We start from the raw sequence: 18,598 nt of genomic DNA on the forward strand, positions 1-18,598 counted from the left end.
TGCAGACGCATAGACGCTAAGTGGAAAGGAAGGGAAACTGAGGCACCTTGCCCCCTCATTGCCTCCTGCATGCCCCCTCCTGGGGATGGAGCCCATAACCCGGGCATATGCCCTGACAGGGAATCCAACTAACAACCTTTTAACCGATTGGTGTATGGAACTAACTAAGCCACACTGGCCAGGGCTAGATGGAACTTATTTTGATTTAAAATGTTAACAGTACTAAACATTAACACTGTAAGAAGGGGATCTTTCCTGCCTTTAGCTAACAATACCATAATTCTCTGGCAAAGGTAGGCATAGATCTTCTCGTGGCCACCAAGAGTTTGTTGTTGTTGTTTTTATTTTCAGTGATAAGGCCATGTAAGTATATCTACGTAAACAATTTGCTACCTACTGCCAACCGCCATGCTATGAAATTTACTTATATTACCTATTCACATTGTTTGCTCCCTAGGGAAGTAGTATCACCCCCATTTTATAGATGAGAGCACTGAGGTTCAGAGAGGACAAATGACCAGGGAGAAGGAAGTTGAATCTAAGACCTATTTGTGAGACTGGGTCCAGAGGTTCTCCCACTGAGACCAGTAGCTTTCAAAAGCTGAGGGGTTAATTAGGATGTAAAGCCACCTCCATTATTTATCTCCTGATGACACTGGAGATTGACTTCTTTCCAACTGCCTCCACTTAGCGGTTTTCAATCCGGGCTCATGTTTGACCAACGAAGAAGCTTTTAGAAACGACCGGGTGCTGCCTGTCCTACCTCCCAATCCTCTCTCCCATTTCCTCTCTCTGCATTTCCCAGCCCTCTCTCTGAGTGAGGTGGGTCTGCGGAGAACAGGAGAACAGCCAGGGCCCGGACACGAGGGCTTTCTGTTGTCTTGGTGCTGGGAGTTCATGGTCACTTACAGACATGTTTACTACCTCAAAGGCGGAGGATGGAGCAGATGTGGGAAAACTGAGTCAGAGGAAGGATGGCTAGCGCTGGACCCTTCCCTGCAGGTGCACACCCCAGCATGAACACCGGGGCGCTGGGCCTGTCCAACGTGGCCCCTGTGGCCACTTTTCTTGGCAAAGTGCCGCCTTCTGTCTGCATCTGCCCTGGCTGAACAGGTCTGGAGAGATGGTCTTCAGAGCTCCTGTATTGCTTAACGTGTGCTTTACTCACAGGAAGACAGGAAGGTCAGAGAGACGGGGAAGGCTTTGGGCCAACAGGCCTTTTAATAATCCGCATCAAACCCTCTCAGCCTTGGTCCCTCCAGGCAGATTCAGGCAGGTATTACTGCTGTTACCGCAGAGGGTTCAAGTCGAGGGACCCCAGGACGTGGCCCAAAGCCTTTCTCTCGCTGGTCTGCTCAACTTTCTCTTAGATCTGATTCAGGCCGCATGCAGACAGCGTGGCTCTGCCGGCTCCCGGCACAAAGTTCGCTTGGAGGTGCACCTGCTGGGATCTGACCACGTCTGGAGGTGCCCACAGGGGAAGGAGAGGAAGACGTGGCTGCAGGGACTTCTGGCCACAAACTCTGACAACTCAGGTCCCCAGGAAAACTGCTGCTGCTGGTTTGAGAAACAGCTTTGAGCAGATGCCATGCTGACGGTAATCAGATTTAAAATTAGCCCGAACGTGCTGGCATCAAAGAGGCTTTAATTGCAGAGCCCAATCAGGAGACAAAATACTCCAGCAACAGTTTTGCTGACAAAGTAATTAGAAGGGTGAAAATCTTCCCCATTGAATTGCTCGGCTTTGGGGGTCTCCGCTCAGGCCCGCCTCCTCCTGCTCCAGCTTTCCGAGTGAGCGTTTACACATGTAGGGCGCAGAAGATGCGCTTCTCCAAACGCCAGGGGCGCTCACTTTGTGGGGCAGGGAGCCCTCTGTCAGCTGCTCTGTGGTCCTGGCCAAGTTTCCCTCTCTGAGCCTCGGTCTCCTCCCTTGCAACAGGAGGGAAGCAAGGCCCCCCTTGAAAGACCATCGAGATGTTTAAGGTAAATAAAATATGCAAATCCGGTTTTATTTCCTTTCTTCTTCTCAAACCCAAATGGCTACGGGTGGCCTCTGCCCCCATGTCCCAGGGGTCATTGTTGCTGAAATTGCTTGATGCTATACCCAGAGGGCCATTGTGCTTGATGCCAGCAGGCAGACTCCTATCCCTCTGTCCCTACCCCTACATCTCCAGTTCAGCGATTCTCAACTGGGAGGATCGGAGACGTGTCTGATTGTCACAACTTGCCTGGGCTGGGCTAGGGGACAGGTACTACTGGGCTCTAATGGGCAGGTTTCGGGGATTGTGCTCAACATGTCACAAAGCACAGGACGAGCCCCCACTTACCGGCCCCAAGTCCGTAGTACAAGGCCGAGAGCCCCGGCCCCAGAGGCGGCTATTGGAAGGTGAGGAATGTGCCTGTGCACCTTCTTTCTCATAAGGGGGTTGGAGGAGGGCTGGGAGCACACAGAGGGAGCACTCTCCTCCTCACAGCGGGAGGGAAGCCAGGTCTCCGTTCAGCCTGGCCTGGCCCACCTTCCTTTGCTCTCAGGCCTCCAAGTTGGGCTCCAAACATTCCCCTGACATCCTGCAAGCTCTCCTTTTCTTTCTCTCTCACCGCAAGTATTGCCTTCAGGCTTTCCCCATTGGATAGATGGGATTTGCTTAAGTTTTTTAGCTTTCTCATCGGCTCTCATGGACACAGAGAAACGTACTCATAGCGGTACCCTGCTGTGTGACCGGCCAAGGACTTCTCCACAAGTCATCAAGAGTGGCCTCGTGAAATAAGATGCCAAACACTAGGAGCAAGGCAGAACCACTGGCTGAGACCCCCCCAGACACCGGGCGACCTGAGGGCGAGTCATAGGAACACTTGTCTCTCTGGCTGGTTCCATCCATTTGTTGAGACAAATACGTGCCGCATACAGGATATTCTCAATTACATACTATCTATACACCCATCATATCTATCACCTACAGCTAGTTATCATCTGCATCTCCCTAGTATCTAGCCATCTATTTTTCAGGTAAGTGGAGAAAAGGGAGGAGAAGACATGGAAATATGAATGATGGTTATCTAAATTAGGAAACACTGTCTTCCTGTGCACATACTCTGAATTTCCCGCATTTCCTATGCGCATTTTATAAACTGAAAAACAAAGCAATACGATTGTTTGAAGGAGAATTTAAAGAGCCATCTGGGCACATCCGCCGGAACTGCATACCCTGCGGATTTCTCCTCCGGGCACTGCAAGTGAGACGTTGGCAAGCTGCCGCTCAGATCCACGCGCCCAGCGGCCCCAGCGGAGGCACGGTCCGGGAACAGCTGCTCCAGTGATGACTGTATTTGGGGCTGGGGGAATCCTTGGCTGCTTTTGAAATGACTTGAGCTCAATACAATCACATGCAGCCCTGTTTATTTCTCCTCTGTCCACTCCCAGGATGTGCCGGAAATAGCCCGCATCGGGCAGAAGGAATGGCAGACGGGCCCGGGTCTGCCTTGGGCACCTGCTCTTGGAGCCAGCGCAGAGGGCTAGTGGCGTGCACAGCAGTACCACCCCCTCTCCTCCCCAGCCAGGTCTGCAGGGCTGGCCCCGCTCCTACTCCCCTGCTTTGCATTCTGCGGGAGAGCTCGTGGCTCCTTTCTCAGTGCAAGCAGAAAAATGCAAGATGCAGTCTCAGAAGCAATGGCCTCACTCCTCAGAGCCCCCAGTCTGTGAAGGAAGTGCTGGAAGCTGTTGATGGGGAAAGTGCTGGGGGCTCCTGACACAATGGCACCCACTGAAGGGGTGAGCAGGTGGCTCTTTGTTGCACTTGGAGCATCACCTCCCAAGTTCTAGGCATGCGCTTCAGAGTCTAACCTTCTCTAGGGGCCATCCTAGCAGCTTTTGAAGACCACAATGACCCCCCAAATGAGTAGCCACAGACGTTAACGAAGAGCAAATATACAGGCCAGACAGACCATGAGAGGCTGGAGGACTCCCGGTAGATCAGGCTTGCAGGGCACTCTGAGGGCAGAGTTCTCTTAGACCTGCTGACCAGGAGGAGGCCTTAAGGATCTGGGAGGAAAAGTTAGAACTGAGACAGTCCAGCCGAGGGGACTGGCTCAGGTGTGAGGCCCAGCAGGGGAACATGGGCAGGGCCAGGGCAGGGATTAAGGACCGGAGAAGGCTGGCTACAGGGCACAGCCACAGGGCTCACAGAGAAGGATGTTTTTAGAGATGATGGAATCCACTAGCAACATGTGATGGCTGCTCCCCCGAATTGAGATGATCCTCTGGGTCAGTATTGGCCAGGGAGTCAGAGAAAGGTCTCCTCAGGCCCAGATCCCGTCCTTCCTTACGGGGTGATCTTGGAGAGCCACCTGAATGCTCTGAGCTTTGAACTTCTCACCTGTGGAATGGGTAAGACGAGCAGCATCCTGGAGAGGGAAATGGTGTTATGAACGGGGACATTGAGCTGCCTGCCCGCCACCAGGTGGTCAGGCAGTGGCAGCCAGGACCACACAGGGACCCCAATACAAGCCAGTTACAGAGATTTCCCACCATTCCCCTCACCTCCCACCTTGCTCCCGCGTGCCTGCGGGTGGCGCCTGACTCCTGCATGCTGACTCAGTTTCCAGGTTTAGCTCTTCTCCTGCAGGCTGGACCCCTGATCCTGGGTTTCCAGGTAACACCCAGGGTCTGGCCCAGCTGTTCAATGTCCAGCACGACCACAGGGGAAGGTGGGGTAAGAGAGTGCCACGGGCAGGAGGCCACAGGGTCGAATGAACAGTCACATTTCCACACAGCGGGTCTGGCGTTCTCCTGAGCTGAGATGGTCCTCGTAGAAGGAACACCCTTTACTGACGCTTAGGCCCTACATTGACTGAGCAAAGCTCCCAAGGCCCCTGAGCCAGTGCTCCTCAGAGTGAATATGCACACGAACCCCCGATTCTGGGGTCTGGGGTGGAGCCGCAGGGGCTGCATTTCTGACGGGCTCCCGGGCGACCCTGACAATTGAACAGCAAGAACACACGTCACCACATCAACACACCAGCTCCCCAACTCATCACCATTAATTTTATTCCACAGCGTGTTTCAGGGAATGTTATTCTCAGGAAGATGTTCAGGATGAAAATAATTAAAAAGGCTGGAAAGTACACACATTTATGTATCTCTTCTTTTCATTAAATATATATCTGTTTGGCAAAAAAATGTTAGACTCTTTTGTACAAAAACAAAGCAAAACAAAACAAAAGTAACAACCAGCCGACCCAAACCCTTGCAAACTGTCAACACCTGTAATAGCTACAGTGATGTAAACGTGATGTCCGACACCGTGACCATCTCGTGGAACCCCTGTGGCAGCAGGGCCCGACCGCGCCGCCCCAGGAGAAGGTGACACCAGACACGCAAGCAGGAGCCGTCTGTCGCAGAGGCCTGTGGGGCGTCGCTGTTGGAGATGGAGCATGACAACTGACTTCACCTTTTGTGCTTTCAGCTAAGGGGCCAGGAGGGCATGTGGACACGGAGAAGGCAGGTGCGGCTGGGGCAGGGGGAGGAGACCCAAGACTAGCTGGTGAGGAGAGGAGGCTGGTCAAGGTCACAGTGCAGACGTGGCGTGGGCCTGGGACCTGGGGACTGTGTCTGGGGACCCAAGGCCGGTGGGAACTAGGATGAGGCGGCGGCTGCTGCTCTTGGGACCAAAGAGGAACAGGACAAGGCAAAGGCCGGGATGGGGGAGGGAGCGGATGTGAAAGCGGATCTCAGTTCATACAGCGTGGGCGGTGTGAGCGCACTCTGGAGAAGGGGATGAGGAGGCGGTGTGGGTCTTCTCAAGTAGTTGGACTGTTTCTTCAAGACACAAGCCTTGCGTGGGCCCCCGCCTAGGTCTGGCGGGCTGGCTGGGGGCAGTCAGGAGCCGCTGGCCCTCAGACGCCAGGAGGGGAGGGCATGCCTGCTGGGGTGAGGATGGAGGGCCTTTGGCTCTCTTACTGGTGGCGGGCTTGCTCTGGTCCCACCAGAGGCTGCAGCAGCGGGAGGTGACCTAAAGCAACGGCGTCTAGAAACACAATCAGGGCGCTGAGCTAGATGCCAGGTGGGGGCAGGAAGACGGCGGGACTGAAGGCGAGGCCGGAGGAAGTGCGGGCCACACTTCCCTTTGCCACACGGATCCCACGGCGTGGCCCGAGCTCCCTCTCCTCTCCTGCTGGCCGCGTTTCCCGCTGTGGGGCGGGGGCTGGGCCGGCGCCTCAGTTGCAGTCGTAGACAAAGTCATAGTTGCTGGGCTCCTTGGGGATGGGCGGGGGCGCGTCGGGGATCTGAATGTTCTCCAGGTCCAGCAGGCGGAGCTTGATCTCCATGCTGAGCAGCGTGTCCAGGTCGTTCCGCGTCAGGTCGCTCAGCATGTCCTTCCCCAGCAGGGCGTTCAGCCCGTCCGTCCAGATGCAGTACTGGCGGGAGAGGAGGGGACAATGACAAGCACTGAAGACGCCCGAGGGCAGCAGCAATAGCGGACACTGGCTACTCCACCACTAGGCCTAGGCCTTGTGCTCAGTGCTCGGCCTGCGTCACTCTAAGACACGCACAAAGCTGCAGACAGCTGGCACTTCCGCCTCCATCTCTGACTGCGTACAAAGGTACTGAAACACGTCAAACTGGACAGGACTAGTGTGCCAGGGTGACTACCAAGGAACAGGGGTGGAGTTCAGAAGCAACTGCGGGTGGCCCGCACACAACCTCGTGGCCCAGCCTGTGAGGAGTCTCGTGGATGGTACCTAGCCCCCAGGGGCCTCCGGAAAGCAATGGGAATGGCCAACCGCGGTGACAAGCTCTGGGAGCGAATGCACAGACCCTGACCCTCTTTCTCTCTCTCTGCCCAGCCACCCAGAGCAGGAGCCACCCCCCCGGCTCCAATACCAGCTCATCGCTTCCTTCCTGTTTGACCAGGGACACGTGTCTTAACCTCTGCGCCTCGTTTCCCTCCTTCACGAATGGGGACACTAGTGGCTTGCGCTTTGGGATGTTAGATGAGAGTCAAGTGAGAGGAAGGCGAAAGCACAAGGATTTACAACGACCAGGTCTTTCCTGCTGTCGAGGCGCTCCCTGGGGAAGCGGCTCTCCTCCCTGGTAAGAGGGTGCGGTGACCGTGACCACTGTTTCTACCTTACGGCGTGAGGGTGCCACGCAAACGAGGGAGCAGACAGCACGGGCAGACACACCGGACCCGGCGGCCCAGCCTGGGCGGCGGGAATGAGGGCTCAGGGGAAGCCTCCCCCGGGTACAGGGCACCCCGGCCCCTATTCCAGGTCCCCGCGGGGACGCGGCGGTCGCTCACAACCACAGCCTCACCTCAGGAGGGAAGCAGTGGGACGCAGGCCTATTTCCAGGACCACGGGGACAAAGCCAGAGCCTTCTGCACACGAAATGTCAAGCAGCCCAGAATGAAACGCAGGCACCAGTCTAAATGCGGGATTTGCATCTAATCTCTCCTCTCGCTCTGGGATGTACATTTTTATTCCAAAGCTTCAAACAGTGGAAGCGGCTTCTGAATAACGTCCAAAGGAGCGGGGCTCCTGGAGGGCCCGGGGACACAGCGGGCTTTTACGGACGCGTCCTTCCCTTCTGAGCTGCTTATGCGGCCCCACGCCCAACAAATCTGAATGGTGCCTCTAAAAATAAGTCTCCAGCATGAGGCTGGTTCGAGCTTACAAGAGAAGAAGTTAAATCAACCATCGCTGTACTTTCTCTTCCTAGCTTCATGCTAAATATTTCAAATATAGCTGACAGCGTGCCTCAAGAAGAGAAACAAATCACACATATAACAGGATGTCAGAAAGGAACAAAAGCATCTCAGAAATACATCCCAGCAGTGGAGACAGCCCTAAACCTCTCAAAGAACTTAAAGAAAACCTCCCTTATCAACTGTGTTTCTAAATTTTATTTTTCAATATTATTTTATGTTAGTTTTGGGTGCATATAGTAGTATATATATATATATATATATATATATATATATATATATATATATATATATATATATTTCTGTTAATTTCGGAGAGGAAGGGAGAGGGAGAAATAGAAACCTCAATGATGAGAGAGAATCATCGATTGGCTGTCTCCTGCCCACCCCACACTGGGGACTGAACCCGCATGTGCCCTGGCTGGGAATCAAACCGTGACCTCCTGGTTCATGGGTCACGGACTGAGCCCAGCTGGCCGGGCAGGGTGTATATAGTATTTTACAGAATACAGACAGGTTTGTCTTGGGAAAACCCTGACCAAAAGGAAGTATTCCATGTAACTCCCAGCGGTCCTCTCCTGGGGTCCCAGCGAGGCCCTGGCAGAGCCTGCGGCATCTGCAGACTCTTCTGCTTTCCATGGACTCCAACTGAGCTAGGGAGAACCCAGCAGGTTTTCCGGAGATTTCCCTTCTATCCAGAGTCTACAAGATGCTCCTTTGCTCGTGATTGTGCTTCTTCTTCTTTTTTTTATGAAATTTCTTTCTCCCCCATTTCCCTCCTGCTTGTTTTTCTGGAGAAAGTGTGGCATCCTCACCTCATGCTTGTCAGGAGCGATGAAGTTCAGTTGGCAGTTGGAATCGTACAGGATGGAGAAAGCGAGTTCAAGCACCTCCTGCGAGAGACGGAGAAACACCGTTCAGGGGAGGGCACATTCGCTTTGCAGACGGGACAGGAGCAGGGCTCCCGCTGTGTCCTGAGAAGTGGCGGCCCGATGAGTGCTCAGGGCCGTGCCACCCACAGCGGTGGCTCTCTCTTCAGCATCGCTCTTCCCGGGTGTAAACCCAAACCTGTAACCCCTCCTCGTCTGCAGCACGAAGGGCCGCTCTCCCTGTGAGCACCTCAACCGGACGGGTGCTCATGGGGTGTTACGTCCTAAAACACGGTAGGGAATGACGCTTTGGGTGAACTGTTATCTTTAGGGACCATGTCTACCCTTGATCTTTGAACTATTGCAGAGCAAAGGCTACCCAACCCTAAGCTTTATGCCATAGCAGCCAACGGGAGCCTGGGCCCAATGTCAGAAGAGCTGGGTCCATTCATTGGTGAGTGTCTACTGAGTGCAGACAGGAGGAGCCAGACACAAAGGGCCAAGGACAGTGTAATTTCACTGTGTCTGAGTGGCCTGGGGAGAGACACTGGTGTCCCGTCTGATGTGGATGTTAACATGCACTTCTCACGTTGTCTGCACTGTACGATACTGAGCGCAGTGAGCATCCTTCTGGTCTGCACAGAGGCGGGGTGCAGCCTTACAAGAGAAGCAGTCACTGACGGGGGCTGTAGACGTGGGTCTTGGCCCTCCCGAGGCATGCCCCCGTGAGGACGTGCATGAGGGGCGCTGCCATGACCCAGATCCCTGACAAACATCAGGAAACGTGAAATCCGGGAGCATGCCAGTCCCCGCTCTAATTTCTCCGAAGCTTCCTGGGAGGGAGGCTGAGGGAGGAATTAATTCTCCGAGCCCATGCCTGTCTCAGAGGCTGCTATCACTTATAATGAGTTTTATTGATGGCTCTGGCTTGCTGTCATTGAGCTGTCAGTGGAGGTCAGCGCTTCCGCATGTGGCGCAGGGCGGCTGCAGGGCGGGGAGCAATGGCACCTCTCGGGCTAACACTCCAGGAGCTGCCACCTGTCCAGACCTTCTGGAGGGAGAGAGGCGCCAGGAGGTGGGGGTACGCTGTCATGGATCCGGGGCAGTGTCCCCCTCAGGGGCTCCTTGTCACACCCTGCGGCACTCAGCCATCTGAGCTCCCGCCTGAGAATTTAATTCAGTGAATTTAACTCAGTGAGAACTGACGTCCAGGAGCAGCTCGTGGCCATCCTTTGTCCCCCTGGTTCGCCAGGCCCCTCACCGTGCGGCGGGAGGCCAGGAGGGTGGGTTCTGGGGACCTGAAGACCCCCCTTGCCCAGGGCCTCTGACCTTGCGCTCTACCCGCCGGCCCTGGAACCAGGGACGAGGCACGTTGGGTCAGGGGATGCTCAGAGGAATTCTGGGCATGATGGCGCCTTGGTTTTGGGGCTGTCATCTTCCAGGGCCAAATAATGGACTGAATGGACACAAGAGCAGGGATGTACACAAGGTATTTTCAGTACACATTGTTGGCTGTGTATTTTTTTTGCGGGGGGTAACTCGCCTCTTTGGCCACTTTGGCCAGCAATCACTTTAACACTGTTTGTGACCTTGAGGATAGAACTTGGTGAACTTGGGGTGTGTGTGTGTGTGTGTGTGTGTGTGTGTGTGTGCTTTTGTTTTTCCTCAATCATAGATTGTGTCATCCAATGTAGACAGGGATTCCCCATTGTCTTTTCGTGTTAGACATTACAGAGCAGGGATTATTCACTTCAATCCTGACTGATAAGTAAAATGCGTATCATGTTTATAGTCCACATAGATACCAAACGTGAACAATTGAAGAGCAACATATTGACCTATATGATAATTTTGGAACCAAGGTGGTGGGAGCACCCTGATGGATCTGGGTGATTTCATTCACGGAGGGCACTATAGATCACAAGATGCCAAGAGGTATAAACAAAGAATTGCCTTCCTTGTGGCCCCTCCAAGATCAAATACCTCCAAACTGGGGCAAAGGAAATCTTGCATCTTTCCAGATAATGCCCCTGGCATACTCTCTGGCACCACTGTGAGCTGTCCTGGTGAACAGTCAGCTGGTCAACTCGGAGGGCGGGTGGAAACTGTTGTAATGTGAACGGGACTGAAGCGACATCCAGCTCTGGGTAATGTGTGTGCTTAAAGCTGGGTTTGGCCTACTTCACAGCACTCCACCATCCGGCAGGAGGTCAGGCCTCAAACATTTCCTACAATTTTCTAAGTCGTTTGGTCTCTGCCTTCCCCAGGCTTCCCTGAGACCCCAGCACGGCTACTGAGGTGATAACAGCAGGAGAAAATGGAAGAGATTGGGGAGTGGAGTTGGGTAAGGGGATAATATAAATATCAATGGGAGGTTAGAAGAGGCCCAGGGAAGAGGGGGCGGGGTGTGTGTGAGCAGACAAGGCTGGACAGAAGCCAGGGACAATAGTGAGAGGACAAGTCCTAGGGCTGCACACAGGGAGGGAGAGAACAGATTTAACACGATTGGTGGGAAAGGAAATAAGCTATATATGTAAAAGAAATCAGGAAAGGAGGAAGGTGCCCAACCGCAACCACACACACACACACACAGAGACACACACACAGACACACACACACACACACACACACACACACAGAGACGCATGCAGGCATGCAGGCACATGCGCACTGCAGATAAAGAACAAAGGCTGGGCCCACGGCTGGTGCATTGCTCAGATAGAACTACATGCAATAATGTGGAAGCCATACCTTGTTTTGTTTAAGGGCACCTTTCTCTTTCATATGAGGGCAGTCCTTCCCTGTCACCACCGCTTTGATGTCTGCCACCGGCACTGCAATTCATAAAAGAAATGAGAGTGACGCCACCGTGTAAAAGCAGAGGTGCCAGCAGAGAAGCAGGACTGAGCACGGCGCCTGCCAGCCCAGCGGCCGTCCCAGGGACCACAGCAAGGAGGAAGAAGGGGAGCGAAGAGGAAGAGAAGTCAGGCAGTGCCCAGGGCTTGGAAACTGATATATGTCCTTATAGTCTGGCAAAAAGCATCCTGGGGAGAAAAATAAGCAGAATTTAGTTCATCAAGACAAATACCTAAAAAAATCCCACCGCAGTCATGTGACAGTGACAGGATTAGAGGAAGCAGTGGTGCCAACAGCAATAGTGGTGCTACTACTGGCATCGTGGAAGACACTGAATGCCAAAAGCAAGGCCAAGTGCTTCGAGGATGTCAGGGTTTCTTGCTGAAGTTTCTGCTTCTATTTAGTCTCTGAGTTTGGGGTATGAGGAAAAGCAGCCCTCTCATAAAACATTTATTTGACTGAATAGTCCTGGGCCCTCACTGTCATTCTCCCTGTCCCCAGCTCATCCTTCCCACAACAGTTCTTCAAGGCAGGGTCCATTATCCCTGTTTCCCAGACAATGACACTCAACTGCAAGGAAGGGGATGTTCTTTTCTGATAGGGAAATGGTAGCTGGCATTTCTTTCACAGTTAGATGAAAAGATGCTATCTCATGTCTTACTCAGGACTCGGAAGGAGATAAAAAAAAGATGGAGAGATGATTGCCTCTAAAACGTTTGTTCTGTTAAAGGAGGGGGGGAGGGAGGGAGGAAGTAGGAAGGAGTGAGGGAGGGGGAGAGAGAGGTTTGGAACCTTAAAAAAATTCAAAGTCACTTGTCCCTTTCCAATTGCTAACCTTTTGTCCCATAAGAGATGTCTTACTTTGAATCTGAGGACGCTTTAAGTACTGAATTCCTAAGTAATCAACCAGTAATTTCCTTAGTAATCATTCCCTTAATGGAGAAGATGATGAGAAATTTCACAATTAAAGTTCACATGCTTTTACTGGGGAATTGAGTTGTGAGGGTCATACTTAGAGACGATAGAATATCGTGGATTGGACACAAAGAACACACCGATTCAGAAAACCTTCTCGAACGTCAGATGGCACATGAGTCATGGGCACCTCAGACTGGAAAGTCTCTTGTTGCATAATCTGCAACGTGGCCAGTGAGCTAGAGAGTCTCCAATCTATAAGTAGTAAGCTGCCCGTGGCTTTGAGAACCCACCATGCGGATGGGGACAGGATGCCCTCGAAGGCTGTGGGAGCAGCCTTAGGGTCTCAGGAGAAGGCTCAGGGAGGAAGGCACGCTCCCTCCTTGCTCGTGGCAGGACAGACTTCCTGCTTCCTACAGGCCCTGTCCCTGTCGAGGAGACACGCTGCCTGTGACAGGATTACGGCCGAGAGGAAAACGCTAATTGTAAAAAGACCCCTGGCTTTTAAAGCTTGTTCTCTGCCTCGGTGTCTCTGAGGCACTGGAGAATTAGGCCCGCTATTGCCATGAGCAGAACAGGTCACGGCTCGGGCACCTGCACTCTAAGAGGGCAGCAGAGGGCTCTGGATGAGGTCAGAGCCAGGCAAGAGTTTCTATGAGGTTCTTTTTTTTTTTTTTGGGGGGGGGGCTACCAAGAGAAGTGGAGCCAAGAGATATGAGGACAGGATGGTCGCTACTGGCACCCTACCCTCAACTCTAAATCCTTGGGGCATTGGCTTCTATGCTCTCTTCACTTTGGGCTGGATTGAGATGATCTAATTCAACACCCCCATTGCAGAGAGGGGAGGATGGAGACCTACGGCTAGGAAATAAAGATGTGAAGTCACATAGCCGGTGGGGATCAGAGCTGGGACGATTGCCCTCGCTTCCCCTCCATGCTCCCTTGGTGGGCCATGACTTCTCCCCATGTTTAGAAGGTGTCAGCACCCCCTCACACCGAGAACAGCCCTGATGTGTCATCACTTCAGATGTGTTCAGCAAACGCTGTGAGTGCTAACACCGTTAGGAGGAACTTCAATGGTGACTTTAAACAAAAGCACCATTGCACAAGTAAATATGGCCACCAAGTTAAAAACAGGGTTAGTGTTCCCCACGGGGCGCCGGTGGAGGCAGAAATCACCAAGGAAATAGCTGGTGAGCTGAGCACTTGGTGGACACAGCTTTGCGGTGGACACGGAGGAGGACGGACTGGCTGGGCCCAGTGCAGCCGGTAAAGGACCTGGTCTCTAAGCTCTAAGCGGCAGCATGGAGTGGTAGAAAGGCTATGCCTGTGGACTCGCAGAGCCTGGGTGTGAAATCTAGACACCCCATGGCTCCCACTTTGGGCTGATGTCTGGGACCTGAGCGTCCTCGCCGGCAATGTGAACCATGACATCACCCATCTCAGGGGGTTGGGCTGATGCTGGAGCCGCAGTCACCGAGGCTTGTAATCCAGGCATCAGAAAGGTGGGCATCGGCTGGGCCAGGGTGTTGGATGATGGCACTCAGATCTTTGTCTGCCTTTTATTAGCCGTGTGACCTGAACAGGCCCCCTAATTTTCCTGTGCCCCGTTTCCTTATCTGTAACACACGGGCAATGGGGTCTCCCTCCTCTGCTTGTCAGGAGGGCCATTTACATAAAGTTCTCAGCACCGTGCCTGCCAAATAGTAAGCCCCCAAGAAGTGTTATTTGGAGCTGTTTTCAGGATCAATAATCAAAGTTCATTCTGTCTGTAGACCGGGGATGGTAGTTTTCACTGTGCATCAGGGACCCCCGGCCACTTGGCTTTGCTGTCTCAGCCGCTCCTCTCTCTCCTATAACCAGCTTCATCGCCTGTGCGTGTGGGGCGCCTCCTCCTCCTCCTCCGGCCCCTTTGATGTGGGCGTGCAGACCGATGGCCTAGATTCCCTCACAGGGAGGCACGGAGGGCCGGGGGCTGAGCAGCAATGCAGCCTAGTGTTCGTGGGGTGATGAGGCCTGTCAGCCTGGTGGGGGGTGTGGGGCGAGGGGATGGAGGGAGACAGGGGTTTTTAAGGGCCCTATTGCCTGTCGAACAAAACAAACATGTTACAAGCATCTGATTTCCTAACCCTTTGGAGATGGAGACAGCCACGGAGTCTCCCCATCCTCACCACGCTCTGGAGGAAGAGGATTCTGTGACACTTGGCTGCATCGGTACCTCAGTATCCAGCACTGATTAACGTCAGGGGCAGGAGGCAATATCCCCCTTGGTCTCAAGGCAGGGCCACGTCCCAGGCCTGAGCGATGGCACTGGACAGCGATGGAAGACCTGACTGGTTCCACGGTGGGTGTGTGGGTGGATGGCCAGCTTTTCTGCACGGTGTTTAGTGACCAGGAAACAAGCAAGCACCCGCCCCAGCCGCCCTCGGAGGGCACTTACACTTGTCCTGCAGGGAGTCGTGGGGCACCTCCCCCTGGGGGCTCTCCTCCAGGTCTCCGTAGTGCAGGACCTTGTGGTTGGGGGACAGCCGGCAATACCAGAACTTGTCTGAGGAGGAGACACAAAGAGGCACAGGTAAGGGGCCGGGTTCACCACAGCCCCGACAAAACCCCATCTCCCGACAGCACCGCCTGGAGGACACGCCTGGCCCCCGATCTGGATGCGTCGGGAAGGAACGGACCCTAAGTTCCTGATGGTGAGTGGGAGGGCGGTGGGAACATCCGTTCCCCGCTGAGAAGCAGGACAGGGACCCGCGGCAGGGAAAAGCAGGAACAGAGCAGATCCCCGCGGCAACGCTTCTTCCGTTCAGAAACCGCTAAAGAAGAGGCTATTTATCAGCTCTGGGAGGCAAGACAACCACCTTCCTCGCAAAGCTGCCGTCAATGTTTGTTCCAAGAACATGCAGAAGCTGTCGAGCTCGACCTTAGCAATAGCTGCCGTCCGGCTGATGGATTTCCTCTGGCCGGAGGCTCACTGCTCTTGACCTAACCCGCAGCCCAGCCCTTCTCTTGCCTCTGAAAGCTCCTCTCTGTCTACCGCTAAGATGTGTGTGTGTGTGTGTGTGGGGGGGGGGGGGGGGGGCAGAAAGCACCGTGCGTCACTGCTGTTAGCGAGGTGCCTGCCCCCCATCGGAGAGCAAGTCGAACGGATGGATGGCAAGGGGACTGAAAGGCTTGGAGGTGCTTTGACTCCTGAGAATCACGTGCTGGTCCTCCACCAGGGTCTGCCGCAGGGTAATGGCTGGGTCTTGCGCTCTGGAAGACTGTGGCCTGGAAAACCATGGGGTGTGTGTGCCTGGAAGGTAGGGCGGCTCTAGGGAAAGGCAGAGGCACCAGCTTGGACCAGCACAGCACCCACTTGTGGGGGACAGTGTCAGCGGCAGCCGCCAGCGGCAACTTGATTTGCAGCTTCTGATGGTAAGAAAAATGTGTGTGTTCTTTTCAAAACCCAGCCTGATGTTACCAGTCCCTCAGTCCCTCTGTGTCACTGAAGGCAACGAGAAGCAGCAGCGAGAACTCTGCCAAAGGCCTCTTACTAGCATTTACAGGGACAACAGGAGTCACTACAGAGGCCTCCCAGTCACCTGGGAATTCAGTACCTTAATAGCCACCTCTTCATTCCCCAGACTCCAAAACTAAAACATGGAGAAAGCCCACCTCTCTCTCTCTCTCTCTCTCTCTCTCTCTCTCTCTCTCTCTCTCTCTCTCTCTCTCTCTCTCCCCCTCTCTCCCCCTCTCCCTCTCCCTTTCCCCCCCATCCCTGTCTCTATCTCTATCTCTATCCCTGTCTCATCTCCATCTCCATCTCTCTGAAGGATCAGAGGGAAAAGCTGGTTTCAAACACAAGCCTGGGAAGCAGGTCTTGGGGCTGATTAAAGCTGCTCTCGGAGTCACGTGGCTCCTTATGGAGCTAATCCCCACCAGGATCCTAATTCCTGCGGTCACGTGCGACAGACCTTGCGCGAGGATGAGAATACTCTGTGTCTGCTCCGCCAAGGGGAGAAAAAGAAACTGTTCTGTCACTGAATGTTAATGAACTTGGCCAAGGGCGGCTCCATGAGCAGGGCCGTTTATGGTCTGTCCTCAGCATCCAGGCTGAGACGAGTTTGGGGCTGGCTCAGGTCCTCAGGGGACCTGGCGCTCCTTCATAGGGTTACTGTGAGGATAGAACTCATGAATGTAAGTTACACCACAGCCGGCACGTGGTAACATTTCAATCAACATATGAACCACAACAAACTCATGGCATTACGTGGCCCAGAAGGCTCTTCAGCTCCACGGATCCTCTGGAATCCTGGACTTAGGCTCTCCTTGGGGTGCACAGGGCATCAGAACTCACAGGGACTGTGATTCCTGTCGAGATCAGTGCTGCACGGCCTCCCCTAAACCAGCCCACGCCCTGGGCCTCCCCGGGCAGGTCCCGGGTGAAGCAGCCCCAGGCACCGTACCTTGCCTCCGCCTGGAGTTGAGTTTCCGGAAGCAGGTCCCTTCCACCAGGCGGTTCAGGCGCTGCTGCTTGATCAGCTCCAAGATTTCTGGCTGGATCTTCTCCTTGAGCTCCCTGTGAAAACACACACGTTCCACAGCGGGCCTGGGGGCAGGGCTCTGTGGGCGGGGGTTGGGGGAGGAGGGGGTAAGGAAGGTGGAGGTAAGGGATGCAGCTGCATCTTTTCATGAACATCCCAATGCCCCCCAAGCTGGGCTTTGGAGACTCATGTGTGAAGGTGTATCTGTTACAGTGACACTATGGCTCCTCTGGCATTTACAGAATCCACAAAGCACTGGCCACCTGAGCGATGGTTTTCCAGACCACAGGGTCCTGAGAAATTTCTCCTCTTGTTTTACAGACACACATAAACTTCTGCTAAAAGCGCGCAGCTTTGCTGGGCATATAAATCCCTGGTCACATCCCCCCTCGCCCCAAGTCGGTCTCAGGGACGACATTTGCGATCTGACCCAACAGGGACATCGGCCACGGCCTGACGACTATTCCACAGCAAACGCTGAGTCTGGGCAAACTCGGAACCATGCTTTGCTTTCGTTTCTGTCACTGGCAAATGGGAACCCGACAGCCTTTGCATCCAAGCTTCAGCACATCTTACAGACGGAGGCCCCTGACACGAAGCGACTGCAGCTGGTGGGCTTGGATGCCCAGAACTGTGAAGGGGGCCCGGCCTCTCTGCCTCGGTCACAAGGGAAATGTGAGCGGCGCCAACCGGCAGGGAGGAGGTGCATCGCACCTCTGGGGCTCCCGTCCCTCCCACTCGCGCTGCTTGAGTGACATTGCTGTAATAGCCCGGCCTCACTCTGGCTGGGCAGCCATCCTGCCCCTCAAAGGCACCTCCAAAGAATGTAGCTTCATGGGCAACCAAGTTTGCTCCCAGTAATAGGAAAGGTGCCCAATGTTTCAGCTACACATCCTCAGAGGCCCACCCGTCACCAGGCCACTTCCTGCTTTAGATCCTTCGACCAGCACCTGCCCACCTCCAGCTCAGCCCAGGGGGCTGCTCCGACTCCACGGCTGAACTGAGATCTTTCCGAACATCTCTCATTGGCCTCCCACAAAGTTGGCCGGGCTGTGAGAGACTTTCACCCTAGAAGTGGCCCGTCAGAGCCCTGGAGGAGGTGGAGGGGTTGGGGGAGGTGGAGGTGGTGGGTCACTTACAAAATCGGGCGAGACTGGAAGTCCTCCTGGTTCATCCTCTCGGACTGGCGGATTTTCAGGATCTCAGTGTAGCTCAGGTTCTGCAGTTTGCTCTTGAACTGGTCCAGGGAGCTAGGCTTGGTTGTAAGAGCTCTCATCACCTGCTCCTTCACCACCTGCATTACCTGGAGGTTAAAGGAAGACCATGATGCTCTGGGGTTGATCTTGTCCGCTCAGAAAAGTCTCAGCTGACTGCTCCCTGCCTCTGTGCACCCATTTGCATGCACTCTCAGCCGCACCGTGAGCACGCTTTTCCAGAATCAACTCCCACTGAGCACAGCTCCCATTCTCTTCCGTATCATTGGAGCCACGGGGCGGAGATGGGCCGGAGCCGGGGGAAGAGGCTTGGTGTGGGAGGAGCACTTCACTGACCCAGACACGATGTGGCTGCTACTGCACCAACACTCTACACAGCGCACGGTCAAGAATGCACGAGGCCCACGCCACAGCCAGACGTCTGCACGCGCATTATTTTTCTCCAGGAGAAAGTCGCGGACACACAGTGAGCTGGGAGTTCAGATGGCATCAACTCAAGTGAGTATGAACAGATA

The 18,598-nt window shown here is 54.1% G+C and overlaps 1 protein-coding gene across 5 annotated transcripts in view; it reads right to left on the reverse strand.

Moving 5' to 3' along the window:
- Nucleotides 1-5,027: 5,027 nt before the first annotated feature.
- ELMO1 (engulfment and cell motility 1) overlaps nt 5,028-18,598 on the reverse strand; it is a 345,973-nt gene continuing 332,402 nt past the window's right edge. For all 5 annotated transcript variants that reach the window (XM_084896335.1, XM_084896336.1, XM_084896334.1 and 2 more), the window contains 6 exons: nt 18,009-18,172; nt 16,792-16,904; nt 14,784-14,891; nt 11,324-11,406; nt 8,519-8,596; nt 5,028-6,414 (listed from right to left, as the gene is read on the reverse strand). In XM_084896335.1, the coding sequence (XP_084752461.1) occupies nt 6,214-6,414; nt 8,519-8,596; nt 11,324-11,406; nt 14,784-14,891; nt 16,792-16,904; nt 18,009-18,172 (747 nt within the window). In that variant the 3' untranslated portion in view covers nt 5,028-6,213. The remainder of the gene's footprint in view (nt 6,415-8,518; nt 8,597-11,323; nt 11,407-14,783; nt 14,892-16,791; nt 16,905-18,008; nt 18,173-18,598) is intronic.

The sequence above is a fragment of the Pipistrellus hanaki genome (assembly GCF_964339955.1).
Source record: "Pipistrellus hanaki genome assembly, chromosome: 10".
Taxonomy (NCBI): domain Eukaryota; kingdom Metazoa; phylum Chordata; class Mammalia; order Chiroptera; family Vespertilionidae; genus Pipistrellus; species Pipistrellus hanaki.